A 19,329-nucleotide genomic window follows, 5' to 3' on the forward strand; every position below is an offset into this window, starting at 1 on the left:
TCATATCTCCCCTGATTTGAAGAACGGGTTGGCTATAAGTCCAAAACTAAACTAATGAGAAACATTAAGGGAACGATAAAGTTTATTGCGCATTATTGCCGGTGACGCTCTTTAACATCTTCGTCGTCTGTAACGCGTTCAAGTGAAACTTCAGGTGGCCGTAACGCGCTTCAAGTGTTCTTCTACATTTTAAATCTTTAAACGTTTAAAATGCTTTGTAAATGTTCATTTGTTTGAGTTTGTATTTTTGTTTGTTCTAATGCGGCAAAAAGGCCACGGTGGCCTGGTAGTAAGGTCTCGGCTTCGGAACCGGAGGGCTTCAGGTTCGAGACCCGATTCCACCGAAGAACCGTCGTGTAAGGGGGTCAGTTGCACGTTAAATCCGTCCTGACCAAACGTCCTCCCGTTGGTGTGGTGTGGTGTGGTGTGGAGAGGGGGGTGCAAGCTCAGGTGTCGTCCTCGTCATCTGACCACGGCTCAAAATTACGAGGTCCGTCCTAAAATAGCCCAAGTGTTGCTTCAAACGGGACGTTAATATAACCAAACCAAACCAAACCTAATGCGGCAAAAAACAGAGGAAAAACAGAAATTTTCGTGGCGAGGACGGCGAAAAAGGGTAAAAAGGGAATTGGAATCTAATCCACTAATGCGACAAATGTCCGAATCTTGATGGTGATTTAGACGACAATTCATAACTGTTCTTAATTAGAGGGAAGTAACTTTGGTAACTATTTTTGTTTATTTATGGTACATCAGAGTTTAAATAATGATCCTTACATTTTTGCATATCAGCATGAAACAAAATCTCAACATATTCCTCTATTTTTTCTTTTAACTTTTACACTAAATGCCTGCAATCACGCTCCCATTCCTCAAATAGCAATCCTTTTATTCCTTTGATGCTTTCAACAAACTCAATGTTAGTCTGGGTTTCAAAAGGGCAAAATACACAAGATATTACAACAAATAGTATATTATGGGTTGCCATTCACTCAGAATCTCAAATTGTTCATCTGTATGGGCGAAATCCCGTGGGAATAAGTGGGAATTTATGTTCCCAACCACACAAACAGCGCCAAAGTGAAAAAACAGAAAAGTTCCACAAGATATTTTCCCATTTCCTTCCACTCTCCTTAGAGACAAGTTGAAAAAAAAGAATGTCGATTTTCTTCTTACTTACTGTTAAAAGAGATTTAGAAAATGAAGAGAAGTTGAATTTTGTTCGGAGCCTCAGTGGTGACCATTTGGTTGCTAGGATGGACAATTTACTTGCAATGTAATGTCGGTCGATAACTTATCATCTTGTTCGAGGAAACTTCGCGAGAATCTTTGACGACATTTTGCAGTAGTAGTAGAAGTTTATCACAATTCTGGGCCAAGATGAGTTTAGAAACTCTAGTACATTTATATTAGGTCGATTTTATATTTTTCTTAAAGTTCTGGATATTTGATTGATTATTTTAAGTGTATGTACTTAATTATTAGAGTTTAAATATTTTTTTGATTAAAATAGATTCTGAATCAGCAAAAGAACACTTTATCATTGATAAGTTATTTTTTATTTGTTCTTGATTCTTTCCACCCTTTATTAATTATCTCATGTTCATGCTTGTGCCTTCAAACGGTTTTTAATAAATGCATTTGATATTTCGATGTTTAATAAACGTAGTTAATAATACTTCAAAATTCTTATGTTCCCTTGGTTAAACTTTCAGTATGTCGAATTATGCTCCCGAATCAATATTTAACGCATTTATTGGAAGGCCTATTTTCGTTTTTAGAGCTCATACAATTTTTATTTGATTTGATTTAGATGAAGGTGTATTATGTTGAATGATTGATCGGTTTATTTTTCAGGCGCAAGCGCTATCCTTCGCCTACTATGCGAGTATTATATTGAAAGAAAATAAATATTTATGCATATATTTATGATAAACAAAAAAATATAGCTACAGAAATATTGATTAAGGTTTGAAAATTTTTAAACTAAATTATGGAAAGTTTTTTTCTGTTAATGATATACAAATGAAAATAATGTGGTATTAGAATTAGAATGCAATAAATGATATACAAATGAAAATAATGTGGTATTAGAATTAGAATGTAATAAATGATATACAAATGAAAACAATGTGGTATTGGAATTAGAATGCAATAAATGATATACAAATGAAAACAATGTGGTATTGGAATTAGAATGCAATAAATGATATACAAATGAAAACAATGTGGTATTGGAATTAGAATGCAATAAATGATATACAAATGAAAACAATGTGGTATTGGAATTAGAATGCAATAAATGATATACAAATGAAAACAATGTGGTATTGGAATTAGAATGCAATAAATGATATACAAATGAAAACAATGTGGTATTGGAATTAGAATGCAATAAATGATATACAAATGAAAACAATGTGGTATTGGAATTAGAATGCAATAAATGATATACAAATGAAAACAATGTGGTATTAGAATTAGAATGCAATAAATGATATACAAATGAAAATAATGTGGTATTAGAATTAGAATGCAATAAATGATATACAAATGAAAATAATATGGTATTAGAATTAGAATGCAATACAATTGAAAATGAATGCATGAAATGTCTTACTTGTATGAAGCAAAAAACATTTCGTCATATGTGAGGTGTAGAGATGAAGAAATAAATTCTATTATGTCTTTAATTACTATAAACGAGTTAAAATATTATACAAGCGAAATAAAAAGTATTGCACTATGCATTTTTCAAAATAAATAATTTGATTATTACAATCAGAGTAAACTACGTTACCCATGGATTTTATTACAAACGTGATTCATTTTCTTAAAGCTGGAATGCTCAGATTCCTTTGACTTTAAAGAGCTTTTAGTAATGGAAATGTTTAAGCCGGTAAAGATTTAAAGAGCAACATGTTGCGTAAAAAATGCAACTATCGACTTTATTGTGTATTTCACACTTAGATAAGTGAAAACAAGGAAGGATAGAAAATTGCCAAATTTTGTGTCTCTTTTTCTCGGGTCCCTGATATTTATTTTAGTGACCAAATGGATGTATAACTCTATGAGAGACAAAAAAATAATTCCCTGATCAAAGCAAAGCATTTTCTATTACAAAAATGATATTTTTACTGCCAACAAAGTCGTGTTTATGTTTTCAAACAGATGTGAAAATCTCTAAATAACTGAAATATTCACACTGACCTATTTGGTTGCTTTTGCAGTGTATTAAGTCTCTAAATTCCAAATTTTTTAGTCATTGGAATTTACCCATTAGATGCTGTCTTGAAGATATTATAAGTAATTAATTGTGATTGACTAGATTCTATAAAAATAAAAAAATGGTCCAAAAAGGAGGCAAAACTTTCACAAAAATAATTTGACACAATATCATGCATGAGCTTGTGGTGAACAGCTTATAAACCAGTTAGCAACTACGCTGCATGAGCAATTGCTTTTGTACCATGGTCATGCTACTGGACTGTGAACCACAAGGTTCTAGGTTCTATCCTCGCTCATTCCAATTCGCAACATTGGTGACTTCGGACGATGAACTTTCAACCTAAGTACAGTGTTGTGGCGCCATCTACCCACAGCAAACCAAAGTCGTTAGACTCACTTGACGCAGCAACAGCAACAGGCCCATTAGAATCAACAGCTAATACATCACCACTCAACAGTCATATCGTTCGTCTCACATACGACTCACTGGAGGGAGAGTCTGTAGTGAACAGCTTATAAGCCAGTTAACAACTACGCTGCACGAGAAATTGCTTTTGTATCATCCTCATGTTACTAGACTGCGAACTACAAGGTCCCAGGTTCTATCTTCGCTCATTCCAATCCGCCACAGGCTATTAGTGAAATTAAAGTGTGTCCAAGCGTTGATTCAGTATGACTTTGTCAAACGTTGGAATTATCGAGAACAATACTGAAAGAAAATCGACAATTCATTTTTAAATTAATTCTGCAAATTTATAGAATTAATTTAAAATACAATTTTTATATAAATTTATATAAATATAATCATTTTAATAAAATAGCTATAGGGATTTGTAATCCAGACAATCGTATTGAAATGCTATATTTTATAAATTTTTAAGCCTTATATAGATGAATAAATTGTAAAGTTTTTTGTTAAATCCAACATGCTATGCATAAGCAAGAAAAATAGAAATATTAATTATAAATTTTCATGTTTTAAAGAAACATCTTATAGAAGATGTCGCATCTTCGGTACTTCGCTATGGTTCGGTACTTCGCTATTCGGCTTAAAAATGAAGAAATATTTCCCTTTTTGAACAAAAAAAAAAAAAAAAAAAAAAACCTTACAAGTAAGGGAAAAAAATGAAGGATTTTGTTCTTCTTATCTGAGATATATTCCACACAGAGGAAGAAATATGGATAAAAAAAATCAATTCCTTTCAGCGTACACAAGCCTGATAAAACTTTTAAGATTCCTTAGTACTTCTGAATTTTCTATTACTCCCGTATTTCAGAAGCCTCTAGTCCATAAAAACCACCGAATATTTCGGTTTACAATGGCGAAAGAAAAAGCTCGAGTATACTATTATCCAGTATAAAATGCATTTCAGTTACAAAAGTAACCAATTCAGGAAGTATATTAGCTGAGGCCAAAAATTTTTCTGGAGTATTGGAGATTGAAAAGGCTTTGTAGCGTCTCCTCTGGTTACAGTGAAATTTCGTAACATTTTCTGGCTGTTAGATATAAGTCAAAAATATGATTTGTTTGTTGTACGTTCAGGAGATGAAGAAAATATTTTAATTCGCTGTGAAAAATAAAATAACATATGACAAATATTTTATTTTTCTACCGATAAAACAAATAGAAATTGTGTGAATAAACATTCTTAAAGGCTTATAGAAAACAAAAGAAACTGCATTTTAGAATGAAAAATGGCTTTCGTATTTCGAGCAAATGTTTTTGAAAATTTATATTGAGTCAAACAATTAACAAATACATTTTGTATTTGTAAATACAAAATGTGCAAATAGAAAGTTAGTTATCATAAAAATTCAACTTTTAGATTGTAATGAATGTTCTGATTTTGGACTTTTCAGATTCTAGGAACATCTTATTATGTTTATTTGTGAACAAAGCAATTCGAATAACAAATGGAATGAAAAGTTGAAGGCTGTTCCGCGCTTTTATACTAATGTTGCAGTTTTCAGCCAAATTTATTATCAGGTTGATTTTCTATTGATATTCAACGTATTTATACATCAACAAGGTAACTACAAAAGGTTAATGGTACGAATTTTTATCATGTAATTTCCCTTTTGTGTATTTCCAGACTGTACAATAATGAATAATTTTGGTCCAATTTATTCAAATAGAAAATATTCTGTTCCGAAAATTCTTACTTGATTCGCTTCAGAATGAGAAAAACCTTCAGAATTTAGTTAAAAATTGTTATAGAAAGTGAATAAATTTTCAATGGAAAATTTTATATTCATGAGGTTTCTAGTTTGAAAGATCACATCTAAAAATTGTTAAATCTAAGAATCTGTAATATTTATTTCCAAAAATGTTAGTCTAATTGTTAAAAAGTGAAATTTAGAAATTATTTTAATAGAATAAAAAAGGATGGCTTAGGCCAGTGGCTTTTGATCTAAGCGTCAAAAATAAGGGTTAAAAAAATACAAGACTTATTGCACTGCCTCTAGTAAGAACCGAGATTAGTAGATTCTTCTCGTATATTCCATACCCGTATGGAGATTATCGAAAGCGAGAGTTCGCAGAAACAGTAATTCTCCATTTTGTATACCGATCTTGGATAGAGATCTCTAAGCTTGTTCCACGATTGCTCTGTAATTGTTTTTTTCTTCCTGTTTGTGTTGTGAGTTTCTAAAAGTAGTAATATTTGTGTACGCTTCGTCAATGGTTTTGCTATCTTTGTTTCTTGTTTTCTTGTGAATATAAATTAATAATGATAACGAGTTTTGACACTTTCCACCGAACACAACTTTGGATAAACTAAAATCCATAAAGCAAAACTTGAAATTTATGAACAATTAATGGCAAAAATCAGCCGTTTTTCTAAAATCCTTTAAGCAAAACTTGAAAAATATAAACAATTAATGGCAAAAATCAGCCGTTTTTCTAAAATCCTTTAAGCAAAACTTGAAAAATATAAACAATTAAAGGCAAAAATCAGCCGTTTTATATATTTAAAAAATATTTTGAGATAGAATGTAATGAAAATAACTGATATTTAAAAGTGATAGAAATCAACGTATAATGAAATTAAAATAGATAGTGGTATCAAAATTTAAATTTAAGGGAAGCCAAAATATCAGATAAATTCTTCTTCTACTACTGATAGGAAAGTATAGGCTTGTAAAAGGAATTTAACGTTTAAAATTGATAAAAGAAAAGAAAATTCAAGAAGCAAACATATTTTATTACGAATTTTGCTTTAATATTTGGGTTATGAAAACTATGAGCATGTCACGTTTCTGGCATTAAAAATTATATTTGAATGCAGATGCAAGAAGGAAAGAGTATTCTATTTCATTTTCTATCGAAAACATATCTTAAACTCAGGCACGCTCAGACTCGCACATGTCTGTGTGTGGGGGGGGGACATCTTCAGCGTACGCTAACCCAACAAATGCTTTCAGATCTCGGATTACTTCTGAATTTTCCCTTATTCAGCTATATTTCTGAATGAAACATCCAAGCCTTGAAAGCAGCGAGGTATTCTTGTACATAAAAGAGGAAGAAAGAGGTTTAGATACCGGTATCCAACAAAAAATGCATATCTTACAAGTAACCAGTTCAGAAAATATATTAGCTCGGGCAAAAAAGAAAAAAAAAATGTTGAGTTATGAATATTTTGAATATTTTTCTGATCTGGTTTCAGCTATAATTTTGATTCACTTGAAATTTAATGAATAGGAGAATTAAGTTATTTTCTTAAAGAGAAAACATTATGGTTACCTTTGTAATAAAGAAAATGCAAGAAAAGCGTTAATTTTTTGCCGAAATATCATTTAATATATAAGTATGTGATTATTGTGTGATTTATTTCATAAAGTTAACTGAACATTTTGATAGTTCTCGCTTGAAGATGATTTGAATTACTTAATTCAAATATTGACAAAACTGCTTTGAGTCGAATAGATCTATCGATATTTCTCCAATGAATGCACTAGAAGCATTTAAAATATAAATTTTATTATGAAAACTAAGTTTTATTGGTTCTTAAGCCCATTCATGTCGTTTATTTACTTTTCTTAGTTCTTATGACTTTAGTTTTCTGCATGTCTTTTTCTGGCCATGATTTCAGAAAACAAAATTATCTTTTTTTTAAAAACTTATATTCATACATATAAGAAAATCAAATTATTTCCTATTATTAAGTTTCCTAGTGATGTTATTATTTTGAAGAAAATGTAGTTAACAACAAAAAAATCGTAACCTAGTTAATTTCAAACGTAATTCAGAGTTTTTTATTGTATTAAAGGTGAAATAAATTTTCCTTGTTATGTCCCTGGTTCGTCTGGTGGAACCACGGCACACAGTTTTACCAGGCAAAATTTCAAACCCGAAAGAAAGTTTTAAAATGAAATTGACGGCATTTATCAACTAAGGCAGCAAATTTCAAAGTTCGAAAATGAAACTAAATTGAAGGAATGTTGTCACAGTTAAAAGTTTCAGTTATTTGACACTGAAAGTCGTCAGAAAATTTAAAAATCAAGCTTAACTCAGAAGTTGTTTAATTTGAGTTTAAGTGATTAGAAAAATATTTATTTTGAGAAGATAATAATTTTAATTTATTATATATCACTTTATTTTTGTGACAAGCAAGTTCTGCAAGCGGAGGCATTATTAATCATATTTTATTTTAGAATAATCACCTATTTATAACTTTATGTCCATGATTACACTCGATTGTCTTACTTTAAAATTGTGTTATTTTAGATGTCTTAGATGAGTTCGGTTTATTGTATACTTGAAACTTTCAAGCCTATAGCATCATCGGGCTATTAAAAACGAAAATATTCAGTTCACCTTCTCTAAATTTTGCGATACTATATTCAAATTTTCATTTTTCTTTTGAACTACAAAATACTAAGCCAAAATCCTTCTTCAGCTTTCTAAAGTGAAAGAAAATCGCATAATTAAATATTTGACGAAACAATAAAAGCATTTTAAATTTCAGGACAATAATATAATTTAATGTTGGATATAAGGCAAAAATATTTTTTTTAAAAAAATAACAAAATTCAGAAATATTTGAGTGATTATTAAATTGGTATTATTGAAAAGTTAATTTTTCAGTTTAGAAGACGTTGATAGCAAAACAATAGAAAGCGTTCTCATGCTCGAGGTTTTTCAAGTTTGGTATAAAATATATTTTTATGCAAAACTGTTTTAAGAAGTGATTGTGAAGAAACTCTAAAATTATGCTTAACATTTAATTGAAATTCCAATTAAAATGTCAAAAAATTATCTACAAATTGAGCATTACCATTCTCCAAAGTATATATGCACCAAATTTAGTAAGTCAAACGGTCAGGTCTGTGCAACGCGAATATACATACAAATACTCACTCCTTACACAGCTTACACTCCTTAGTATAGATAGTGATAATATGAATATATGTGCATTCTGAGTAGAATAATTTGATTGGGGTTTAATTAGTAGATTATATATCATTGGGAGGATTATATATCACATGAATTCGAACATGGGTCATCCACCAATTTGGAGTGTGGTGGAAATGATGGGAAGACGATTTATTTATTTTTTATTGAACATTATTAAATTTTATTCAAATTAGACGAATTTACTCATTATAAAAAACAATTTTTGCATTTATAATTACCACCATTTGGAATTAATAAATCACTAACCCTTTCGTAGAACATGCCAAGATACGTTAAGTTTTGCTCTTAATTAGTCGAAGATATGATGGCCTCGAGATAGAATCTAGATTTCAAAACTGAAGTGTTGCGGATTCTAGATTCACTTTTCCAGACAGATACTGATGAATGTGAATAGTATACTAACACTTAATGTAAACAATAAATAATCTACCTTGCCATGTGTCTGGAATTTTTTTAAACAAATCATATTATCGTTATGATATTTGAAGTATATTTTTTTATTCATTATATGCTATATTACACTATATCAGGATAATATTTAGACATACTTAAATCATAACGTAAATAAAACGTACAGCTTTATCATTATGGTCAACTTGGATTGTCTTTAATTATGAAAAAAAATATTTACAATAAAATGATTCACTCTGTTTTAACCATTTCATTTTGTTCTTATTTTTATTTATGGTAAATTTTTCTGGATTTTAATAAAAAATTTTAAACATTTTCAATACTTTCATAAAAGACCAAAAAAATAACTTCTTTAAAAAAGAAATTCTACATTAGTTTTGGATTAAAAATAAAACTTATATAAAACTGTCAGCAAAAGTTTCATTCTAGCTTTTATGTCTAAAAATGGTTCTTTTTCCCATTAATATAAAAAAAATTATTAAAAAAAGCACGATTTAATCTGTTTTTAGAGCTTTTTCAATTCAGATATGCCTATGGTTTTCTTACCTAAATGAAATCTTAAATAATACATTTAAATTAAACTTACGGCTTAATTTTTACTTATATTAATCCAATCGATTTATAGATGCTTCTAATACATGTATCTGTTCTGGCTTCTATAACTACAGCTGCTAATCTGTTCTCTTTCAGCTGCTGACGAATGTGCAGCTGGGCAATTTCGATGTAATGATGGCTCTTGCATTAGCCAGTTGCATGTCTGTAATGGAGAATATGAATGTCCAGATGGATCTGATGAATTAGAGAATAGAACGTGCAGTAAGTATTTTAGTTTTTTAATATATCTTCTTTGAGATTACTTATAAGCCAACAATATATTTCTGTGTGATTTTTTTTAATTTAATAGTAAATAGCTTAACAATTCTGGATCTGAAATATATTAAGAATTTTATCATTAATAAGGACATATATATTGTGTTAACTATTTATATTATGAATTGAATTTAATGTGAATCAACTGGCATAAATTGAAGTAAAACGCTTTTTACATGAATTTAAAGGTCTGATAAAATGATATTTATAAATGGTTAGGCATGTAATCGAAATTTTACTAAGAAACGTTGATTATCATAAATTTAATGGTACTAATTCAATTCTTACAATATTTAAGATAGTGCCAGTATGTATTATTACATATATTGAAATCAACCAATAAATATTAAATTTATATAATTTTTATAGATGCACGAAAATCACACTTTTACTAATGATTGTATATGAACATTGTTTTATACAATTATATACTTGCAAGGAGGTCTTTTAATCAAAAACATTTAATAATCATTAAATATATGGATTACCAAAGAGTGCTAAATATAGCTTGATGAGTTGAATTAAATTTAAGAGACGTTTAGAAGTGATTGGGCAAAGAATTGATTTCACAAGTGATTGGACCATAGCGTCTTGATAGAAAGGCGGAATAACTTAATATTCATCTTTTTCAGAGTTAAATTTATATTAAATAATATGGCATCTATTAATTAAACAATTTGTAAATAATAACGACATTATTTGACTGATGTTCTCAGTTGGTGTTTTTTTTATAGATATCTCGAAGCGGTCAAGGTTTTATGCACACATTGTTTCAGTTTTGTCGCATAAACGAAATATTTTATCACTACAATGCTTACAAATGGATCGAAACGTATCGGAATCGGAAATCAAAGTAATGAATCGGAGTAACGTATAAAGGTGAATGAATAAACAATGATTTATTGCAATCTTAAAGACACCATTAACTTTAACTCTTTGCAATTATACTAAAATATATTTCGAAATGTGTTGAAATATTTTTCAAAGATTAAATACTCCAACATCGTGATCTTCTATTCTAATAATGAAGGCTTTAGACAAATTTAATATTCATCAATAGTAAAGGTCAACATTTATTTCCAATATTTCTAAGACGAAATAATAACATGAATGTTATTGATTTCATCTTGATATTGCGAATGTGTTTTAAAGATTAAAGTTGAGCTTATTCATTAAAGTATATTTGACAAGTAGTGCAAGATTTCTACATATTTGTTTTCCTCAAAGGAATATTTCATTCTTTTATAACATTAGTCTGTTATACTGATTTTAGTTGCATTAATTTTAGTAAAGCGATTGAAAATGTTAAATGTGCAAACATGTTTCAACTCGTTTTAAACGATGTCGTAAATGCACTGACAGCGCGCAATTAAATTTCGAAATAGATTTATTCTGTAGATATTGCATCAACCTTTAATAGTGTACATGAAACATATTAAGAAACTTCGATGGCTATTTTTATCTCATTAAAATGTTAAATTTTGAGGCATCAAAACCCACATTTGAAGGAATTTCATTATTTTTAATTAAAAGAAATATTTCCAATTCTTGATGGAAGTTTAATTGTGAACTTGTTCTATCATACAAAACTTTTAAAAATGTTTTTTTTAAACTTAAAAAATAAATTAAGATGTTAAAACGAATACCAGAAAGCTTTATTGGATAAACTTCCTTTGAAATATAATTAGAATTTGTTAAATGTTATCCAGATGTATTTAAAAATGCTTATAGACAATGGGTAAATTTCAAAGCCAAGGAAATTGAGTCCTACAGGAGTTGAAATAAAAAGACAGGCAATGGGGAAAGACCATATATGAAATGGCGATGCAAAGTTAAATGACAAAAGAGTTTGGGTCGAATTCTTATAAAATGTGAAAAATAAATTCCTTGTGATAATTTTAAAAGTCTGATGACATCGGGTGAGCCAGGCTTAACAATGATTTAAATGACTTTGAATTTAAAGGGCTTTTAAATAATTTTACTGACTCCTTGTACACATATATAAAGATAATGATATATGAGCCGTTTATTTTGAAAATCGGGCAAGTCCATTTTTTGTTATTGCGAGATATTTAAAGGTTTGTGTTTCAATAAATTTAAAAATATTGCTAAGTATTAATAGATATATTTTTTTTTTGTATTTTTTGAAGCCAGATAATGTAGGTTTATAATCCAATAGAGTTTACAGTGCTGACTAAAAAAAATAGGAGTTCCATTATAACTAAATGAACTTGCCTCACTTTCAAAATTAAAGAATTATTGCAATCATTCATTTAATTGGGAAATAATATTTCAATTGCATCAGCATTTTTTTAAAAATAAAAACAAAATACTATTCAAATTTTTATAATTATTTATTCATTTAATAAAAAGGGAAATAAAACCAAGAACATTCTAGTAGAAAATATAACATAACAACAAACAATTCAGTTTTATTAAGAATTTCAATGAAATTATATATTTCAATTTATACGTAGGTATAATCAATTTGAATTTCTTCAAGATTTAACATTTTTAAAAATTCATGATGAACCCGTATGTATGATAATAAATCCATCATATCCTTGTATTTTTCAGATGTAAAAAATCTCCTTTTTTTTTTACATAAAAGATAATTTTATATTTCTGAAATTACTTGGAATTATTTACCTTCCTCGTTGTGTTGACAAATCGATAACTTTAAATTCAAAATCTCGTTCTATCAAAGTTTTGTTGAACATTTTGTATGGTGCATCCTTGTAAATCTGATCCAGCATATAGTTAATCAATTCACAGTTTCTCCATCGGTATTTTTTTTTTCTTTTTAAAACCGCTTTTTCCAGAGTTTGGGTTGAAAATAAATTTACATGTTTAATTTCATGTACTAAAAATTTGTTATGTTATCGACAATTTTGTATTACTTTATAGTAATCCTGGGGAATATGTAATGAACTGGTTTCTGGATTGAATAGTTACTGGATAGTTTCACTCCAAAATCACGATCGTTTGGTAGAAATGAATGTCCTGAAAATAAAAATATATGATAAATGATATTTATTTCGTTGTAACTGGACTGAATAATCACTGGAAATAAACATTATTATCGACACACAAAATTAAGATATACTTTTTATTACTTATAAAATACTGTACAACCGCTGATTTTCAATATCAAAAATAGATAAATAGAAACACCCTAGATTTCAGACATGATATCAAACGGCCACATTTCCTTCACCATAGAGCAACCGGAGCTACATTTTGCCGTAATATATTCGGTCAAATATAATTTCAATCTGAGATGGACTTGCACCACTTTCAAAATAAACAGATTTTCAATATTGTTGAGAGCAAAAACTTCCATCTCCCAAATACTAGATTCTAAATTTTCTTTTATTAGAAATGTTTTACTCATAAAATGATCATAACAAGTTTTATCTATAACTGTCATTATCTCTACTTTTTTCAAAAATGAACTTGCCTCACTTTCAAAATGAACGGCTCATATAATGAAGATAAATAATTATGTGTTAGTTAATTAAACTCTTATTGTAAATTCCTACTTAATTTCATATTATTACAAATTGATCATTTTGGGATGGGTGATAGTTCAAACTAATAATCCACAGTAAATCTTATTTTTATTCATCCCATGGTAAAAGCATTATTTACTGTTATCTCTATAAAAAAGATTCCTATAAAGTTTCATTTAATCCTAATCGTATACCGAATATTTTAAATATTAACATCCAACATGTTAGATACATTAATGATGGTTTATGTCAAATGATATAATGAATGCTAATGTCAAATGATATGACAAAGAATATAACAAAAATCCTTTCCCCCGATCTTCACACTTATTTTTTAAGAACAAATCACATAACTACACCAAAAGATTCAATCCTATAAAAATTCAAATAAAAAAATTTCATTCGGTTTCATTTTTCTCTTGGAACCATATTGATTGGAAGCTAAACTAATTATTCGAATAAGAAATGCTATCCAATGAATATCTTTAACATTCAATAAAGTTTCTGAAGAATAAAAGCATTATTTTTGAAATGTTGTACAAGATTTTAATATGAATCATTATAAAAGAAAAATCATTATGTGTGTTTGTCTAAAATGATATCAGTATGAAGTTTACATAAAAAAAAGAATTTTCAAATCTAAAAGAAAGTTTTCAGTTTGTTAACAAGAAAAATGCTTTCTTAGATCTAAGAAACAAAATTTCTAATCTTATTTTTCTCAAAATCATTAAAGACAGAACTTTAAACTTTCGAAAATCAAAACAATAAGATGATTTTTATCTTTTCACAAATCCTGTTACATTTACAACAAACTCTTGGAAGAACATTACCTTTAACATTTCTGAAGACAATTTGAATCATTATCATTTCCAAACAAAATTTTAAGAACACACGAAACGATATGCGAAACAAGGCAGACAGAGACATCTAAATCCTTTAAATCTTTTTTTTTCTGACATCAGAGAGATGAAACTAATGCCTTAGTACCAAAGCCTACTTATTTAATCTCATTTGAATTTTTTGAATAAATTCTTGTCCTAGAAAATGATCACCTTTTCAATCTAAGCTCATTCTTTTTGAAAAATCTGAAAAATTCCTTAACAGCTCCTAATAGAAAACGATTTTCCTCTCTAATTCATGCTATCCCAAAATGCACCGGGAAAAGAATCTTTTGTGTTTTTATTATCCATTTCAATATGGAATTGTCGAGCTTGACGTTTAATTTCATGCCTGAATTACCCATAAGCCCTCTTTTATCTCTTCCGATCTGTTCTCAACAATGGAACGAAAGAGCGAAGGAAATATATACGTCTTAATGGGTTCTTAAAGGACGTCTACTTGAAAGAGAAGGCTCACGAATTTTTTGTTCTTTAAACTGCATGGATGGTTTCATGTCTTTTCTCCATAAAAGGGACGAATAGTTATTTATTCATATTAATTAGGTAACTTGATCCTTTAAGTACCTAGGTTGATTAAGATCGTATTCGGAGTTTAGCCTAGACAAGATGCCGTTGATATCGGCCATTGTAATTAAATCTTCCTTTTCAACGCCTCAAACGCCTTCCCTTTCAATGAATTCTTGTAATAAATTAAATGGAAACCAAGTTTGATTAAGATCGGGAAATAAATGGATACTTCTTAATCATTAAATCTGAGTGGAAAACAAAGAGGTGATAAGGTGATACGTAAATTGGATTTCTTTCATAATTTCACGCTATTTTGCGAACTAATTTTATATTAACTTTGATTTTATTGCAATTTTATATAAAAAATATTTTATTAACGAATTATGTTATATATTGCATAGAAAGGTCTTAAGGAAGGAAATTCGGACGATTAATTAAATTAATATTAAATGGAAACCATGTTTGATTAAGATCGAAAAAAAAATGGAGGCTTCTTAATCAGTAAATGTATGTGTGGAAAACAAAGAGGTGATAAGGTGATACGTAAATTGGATTTATTTCGTAAATTCATGCTATTGTGCGAACTTATTTTATATTAACTTTTATTTAATTGCAACTTTATATAAAAATACTTTTATTAACAAATTATGTTGTATATTACATACGAAAATCTTAATTCAAAGAAGGAAATTCTAAAGATTAATATTAATTATTAATTTATTTATTAATTATTAATTTATTTATTAATAATTATTAATTTATTTATTAAATTCAAAAATAAGGCAGACTTTTTGTTGATTTTGCTTGCTAAATGTTTATTTACTAAACTAAATTATTATTTTTGTTATTAAATGCTTAATGAGTAATCATTTTTTCATTGATCTTATTTTCTATGTATATATCAAACTTATAAAATTTATCATAGAAGAAAGTGCAATTTTTATATATAAATAAAATGTGAAAATAAAATGATGCTTGATTCTGCAATTCTAATTCTTTTTTTCATCCACAATATGAAATAGGAAATTTTTATTTTAGAATGCTATTATTTTAAATCTGACTTTTTAATGAAGACATTTCTTATAAAGTTTTACTGTTTTGATGAATTTACGACTGTTACTTTTAAGCATAATCAATCAGTTAATAATGTTCTTTTGATAATATTTTACTAGCGCTTCTGATATTTAATTAATTTTTAATCAACTTTAATTTAATTAGATTATTTTTTAAATAATTAGTTTAATTTAATTTTACCCTCATAATCATCGCTTGGATTGTTTGGGTTTCTCTGTCTTCCTGTCTGTAATTAGTTCTATAATCAATTACATTCATTTAATTACATTAATTAATTACATAATTAATAATCTTATCTCTATATTTAGTTATTTATATTCTGATTCTAATTATGAAACATCAAATTCAGTTCATAAATTAATATCGAAACATTTCCATTGTAATTTAAACCCTCTAACAGCCACTTGAACCATAATGAAAGATTTATTTATGTAATAAAATATATCAATTGCACACATTTTCAACACTCACATTTCACATTCTTTTTGTATTTATTTTATAATATATTTTTGAAGAATGCATTGAGAATGCCAATATTGTAGAAAAGATTAAAAGAGATTTGAACCTCTAAACAAATGTATTGTAAAACGATTGCGTTTTAATTCAACGTTTTATGTATTTGTTTAGTTTGATTGTATCAATTAATGCATTTTATAGTTAATGACTTTTAAATCACATAAAATATCAGAAACAATGTCAACCCAAAAAATATAACTTTTTAAAAAGCAAAAGAGAAATTCTGCCTTTTCAGTTATAACTAGCATTAGTATTTTTACTGCATCATAATACGTACATTCGCAAAGGCAAACGAGTTCAAAATTTCTCTTGGATTTCTTTGCAAGAAGAAAAAGCATTATTAAAAATAAGGTTTCAAATTACATTAGGAAAAATTTAATAGAGGGAAAACTAAGTATCATTAAAAAGTTAATTTATTGAAACTTAAATTCATATAAGAAATAGCTTTTGTAGTATAATATTAAACGTTAACATTTTACTTCTTTTTTTTAATGAATTAAAAATATGTTACAATTTCTAAAAACTTTTTTTTAATGAAAAACTACTAGCTGAACACTAAATGCATATTCAAACTTTCGATCGATTACCTTCTTTAAAAGATTGTTTTTGAACAATTTTACTGTTTCAAAAACACTCTCAGATTGAATATCAATCTAAAAAATTACTATGTCACAAAAGTGTTTCAAATTCGGTTTATAATTTGGAATAGAATCTTTTATAAAGCTTATCAAATTAGACATCTAAATTAATATCAGACTGCTAAATTCTAATACATTCATTAAAATCTTAAAGACTTTTTAATTTTTTTTAATTTTTTATATTCAATCTTTAGATGTTTGAAATTAAAATTTTTGATGATGAGTTTGATGTATGAAGTTAAAATGTTTTGAAATTCAAACATTTCAATAATGAAACAATACTATGGCATGACATTTTGTTTTTTCTTAAATGTTTTCTTCGATTAAATTTTGTATAGAATTAAAATTTATAAAAACGAACTTCACAAGCAACTTTAATTAAAAAAGAAATAATGTTTATTACTAAAAGTACCTCTAATATTCCTAACAGTTATTTTTATAAAAATATAAAAACCATTTTTTAAAAATTTTAATGAGATGAAATGATAATTATTTAAATCTTATTCATGATTTAATACTCCTTTTATGACGAAGAACATGCACCCATTTTTATAGATCACCCTAACGCTTATTAATTAGTTGATGCACCATAAATCGTCCTGACAAATGGTGGCCTAAATTACTAACTATATCTAGCTAACTACATATTTCTTGGACGCTTCCTCAATATGGGTTCTGTTATTGGTACCTTCATTAAAGCATCATATATTCGATATGAGCTTCATATGAGCTCTTCGATAATTTGAAAGATCCCCAGAAGAATTTTATATCCTATCCAATTAAGTTTGATGGCTTTGGCCTATGGGAAATCTTTATTGACCTTAACGATGGGGTATTGCTTTGACATAAGCAATTCATCTCTTTGCCTTGTTGTTTCCATGGCATATAACTTTAATAAGTTTATAATATTTGTTATAAGCATGTATGGTTTTGCATTTCGTTGTGATCAATTAAAATAGCATCCTTTCTTTATAACATAGAAGAATTTTCCTTTAAAGACATCAATTTATTAACATATTATTTTGAATTATTAATTCGGAAATGAGAATGTTTGTTTTTCTTTAAATTTTTATTCTTATAAAATTATAAAAAAAATCGTTTTTTTCCCCGCATGTATCAGGCGATTTTGAATCAAAAATGATACTTTGGTTTTAATATAAGCAGTCTTGTATTTTTTCGCTTATGGTTATTATTAATCTCATGCCAGCAAGCTTTATGTATTGTTTTGGTTTTTTTTTGTTTTTTGTTTTTCATTTTGCAGTTTTATTTATCTTTCAGCAGCTAAACACCCATCAACACTAGTAAATAATAAGTAAATAGTGAATTGAGAAATGATAAGTAAAATGTTAAACAATGAGCAAAATACAAAATAATGGGCAACTGAGATATTTTAAACATAAATTGCATGATTCAAAAACCTTACATTCACAGCGAAGAGACAACGCACAGAATGTAATGCTCCACGGATATGAACTTTGAAAAGCTTTCAAGTTTGGTATAAAATTATTTCTTAACTAATTTGTGCACACTAAAACCGCATTTTGAAATTTTAATTAATTTAAAGTTAAACGAGATTTTTTAGATTTTTTATCAATAACTTCAGAATAAATTATTGCTCACAAACTTCTCTTTTTAACTTCTTTTTTTTATTAAAGTAAAAAAAAAATTCTTTAGCGAGTCCGAATTTTATTTCTGTGCAATATTTTTTGTAATGCGTTAAAAATGTTTTATTTGATGATTGATGCGATATTTATTAGCTATTATAATGTCCAGAAGACATTTTACTCGTGGACTCGGCTTTCATAGTTATAATCTTCACCTAAAAATTAAATATATTTGTATTTAAATATATTTTATTTTCTGTTTAGAATATAATGGAAGTTTCATGCAATATATATATATTTTCAATGTAGTCTTATGAAATTGTAAATTTGATTTCCAAATGACGACACTATAGCATTAATAAAACGTAAATGATAAAACAAATAATATCTTTTATTATATTTACTGTAAAAATGAGAAAAAACAAAGCTCACAAGGCAAAACTGATGAATTAAGCCAAAAACATGTTAAAATGTTTAGATAAAATTCCTATCAATTCATTCTTATTCTAAAACAAAGGAAATATAATTTTTTTCCGCGAATTTTTGTAAAATTACTTGTACTGCTTTATATTTTCAAGATTCGACTTCTGAAATATCGCAAGAAATAAATGTAAAGTTTTTTCTTTCGTACTTCATGTCTCATAATGTTAAGTT

The 19,329-nt window shown here is 27.7% G+C and overlaps 1 protein-coding gene across 1 annotated transcript in view; it reads left to right on the plus strand.

Annotated features, from left to right (window-relative positions):
• The window catches only part of LOC129981290 (low-density lipoprotein receptor-related protein 4-like), a 733,213-nt gene that overhangs the window by 554,845 nt on the left and 159,039 nt on the right, over nucleotides 1-19,329 (plus strand). The window contains exons 7-8 of the mRNA XM_056092063.1: nucleotides 6,801-6,806; nucleotides 9,746-9,871. Coding sequence (XP_055948038.1) covers nucleotides 6,801-6,806; nucleotides 9,746-9,871 — 132 coding nt within the window. The remainder of the gene's footprint in view (nucleotides 1-6,800; nucleotides 6,807-9,745; nucleotides 9,872-19,329) is intronic.

Source organism: Argiope bruennichi, chromosome 8, assembly GCF_947563725.1.
Source record: "Argiope bruennichi chromosome 8, qqArgBrue1.1, whole genome shotgun sequence".
NCBI lineage: Eukaryota > Metazoa > Arthropoda > Arachnida > Araneae > Araneidae > Argiope > Argiope bruennichi.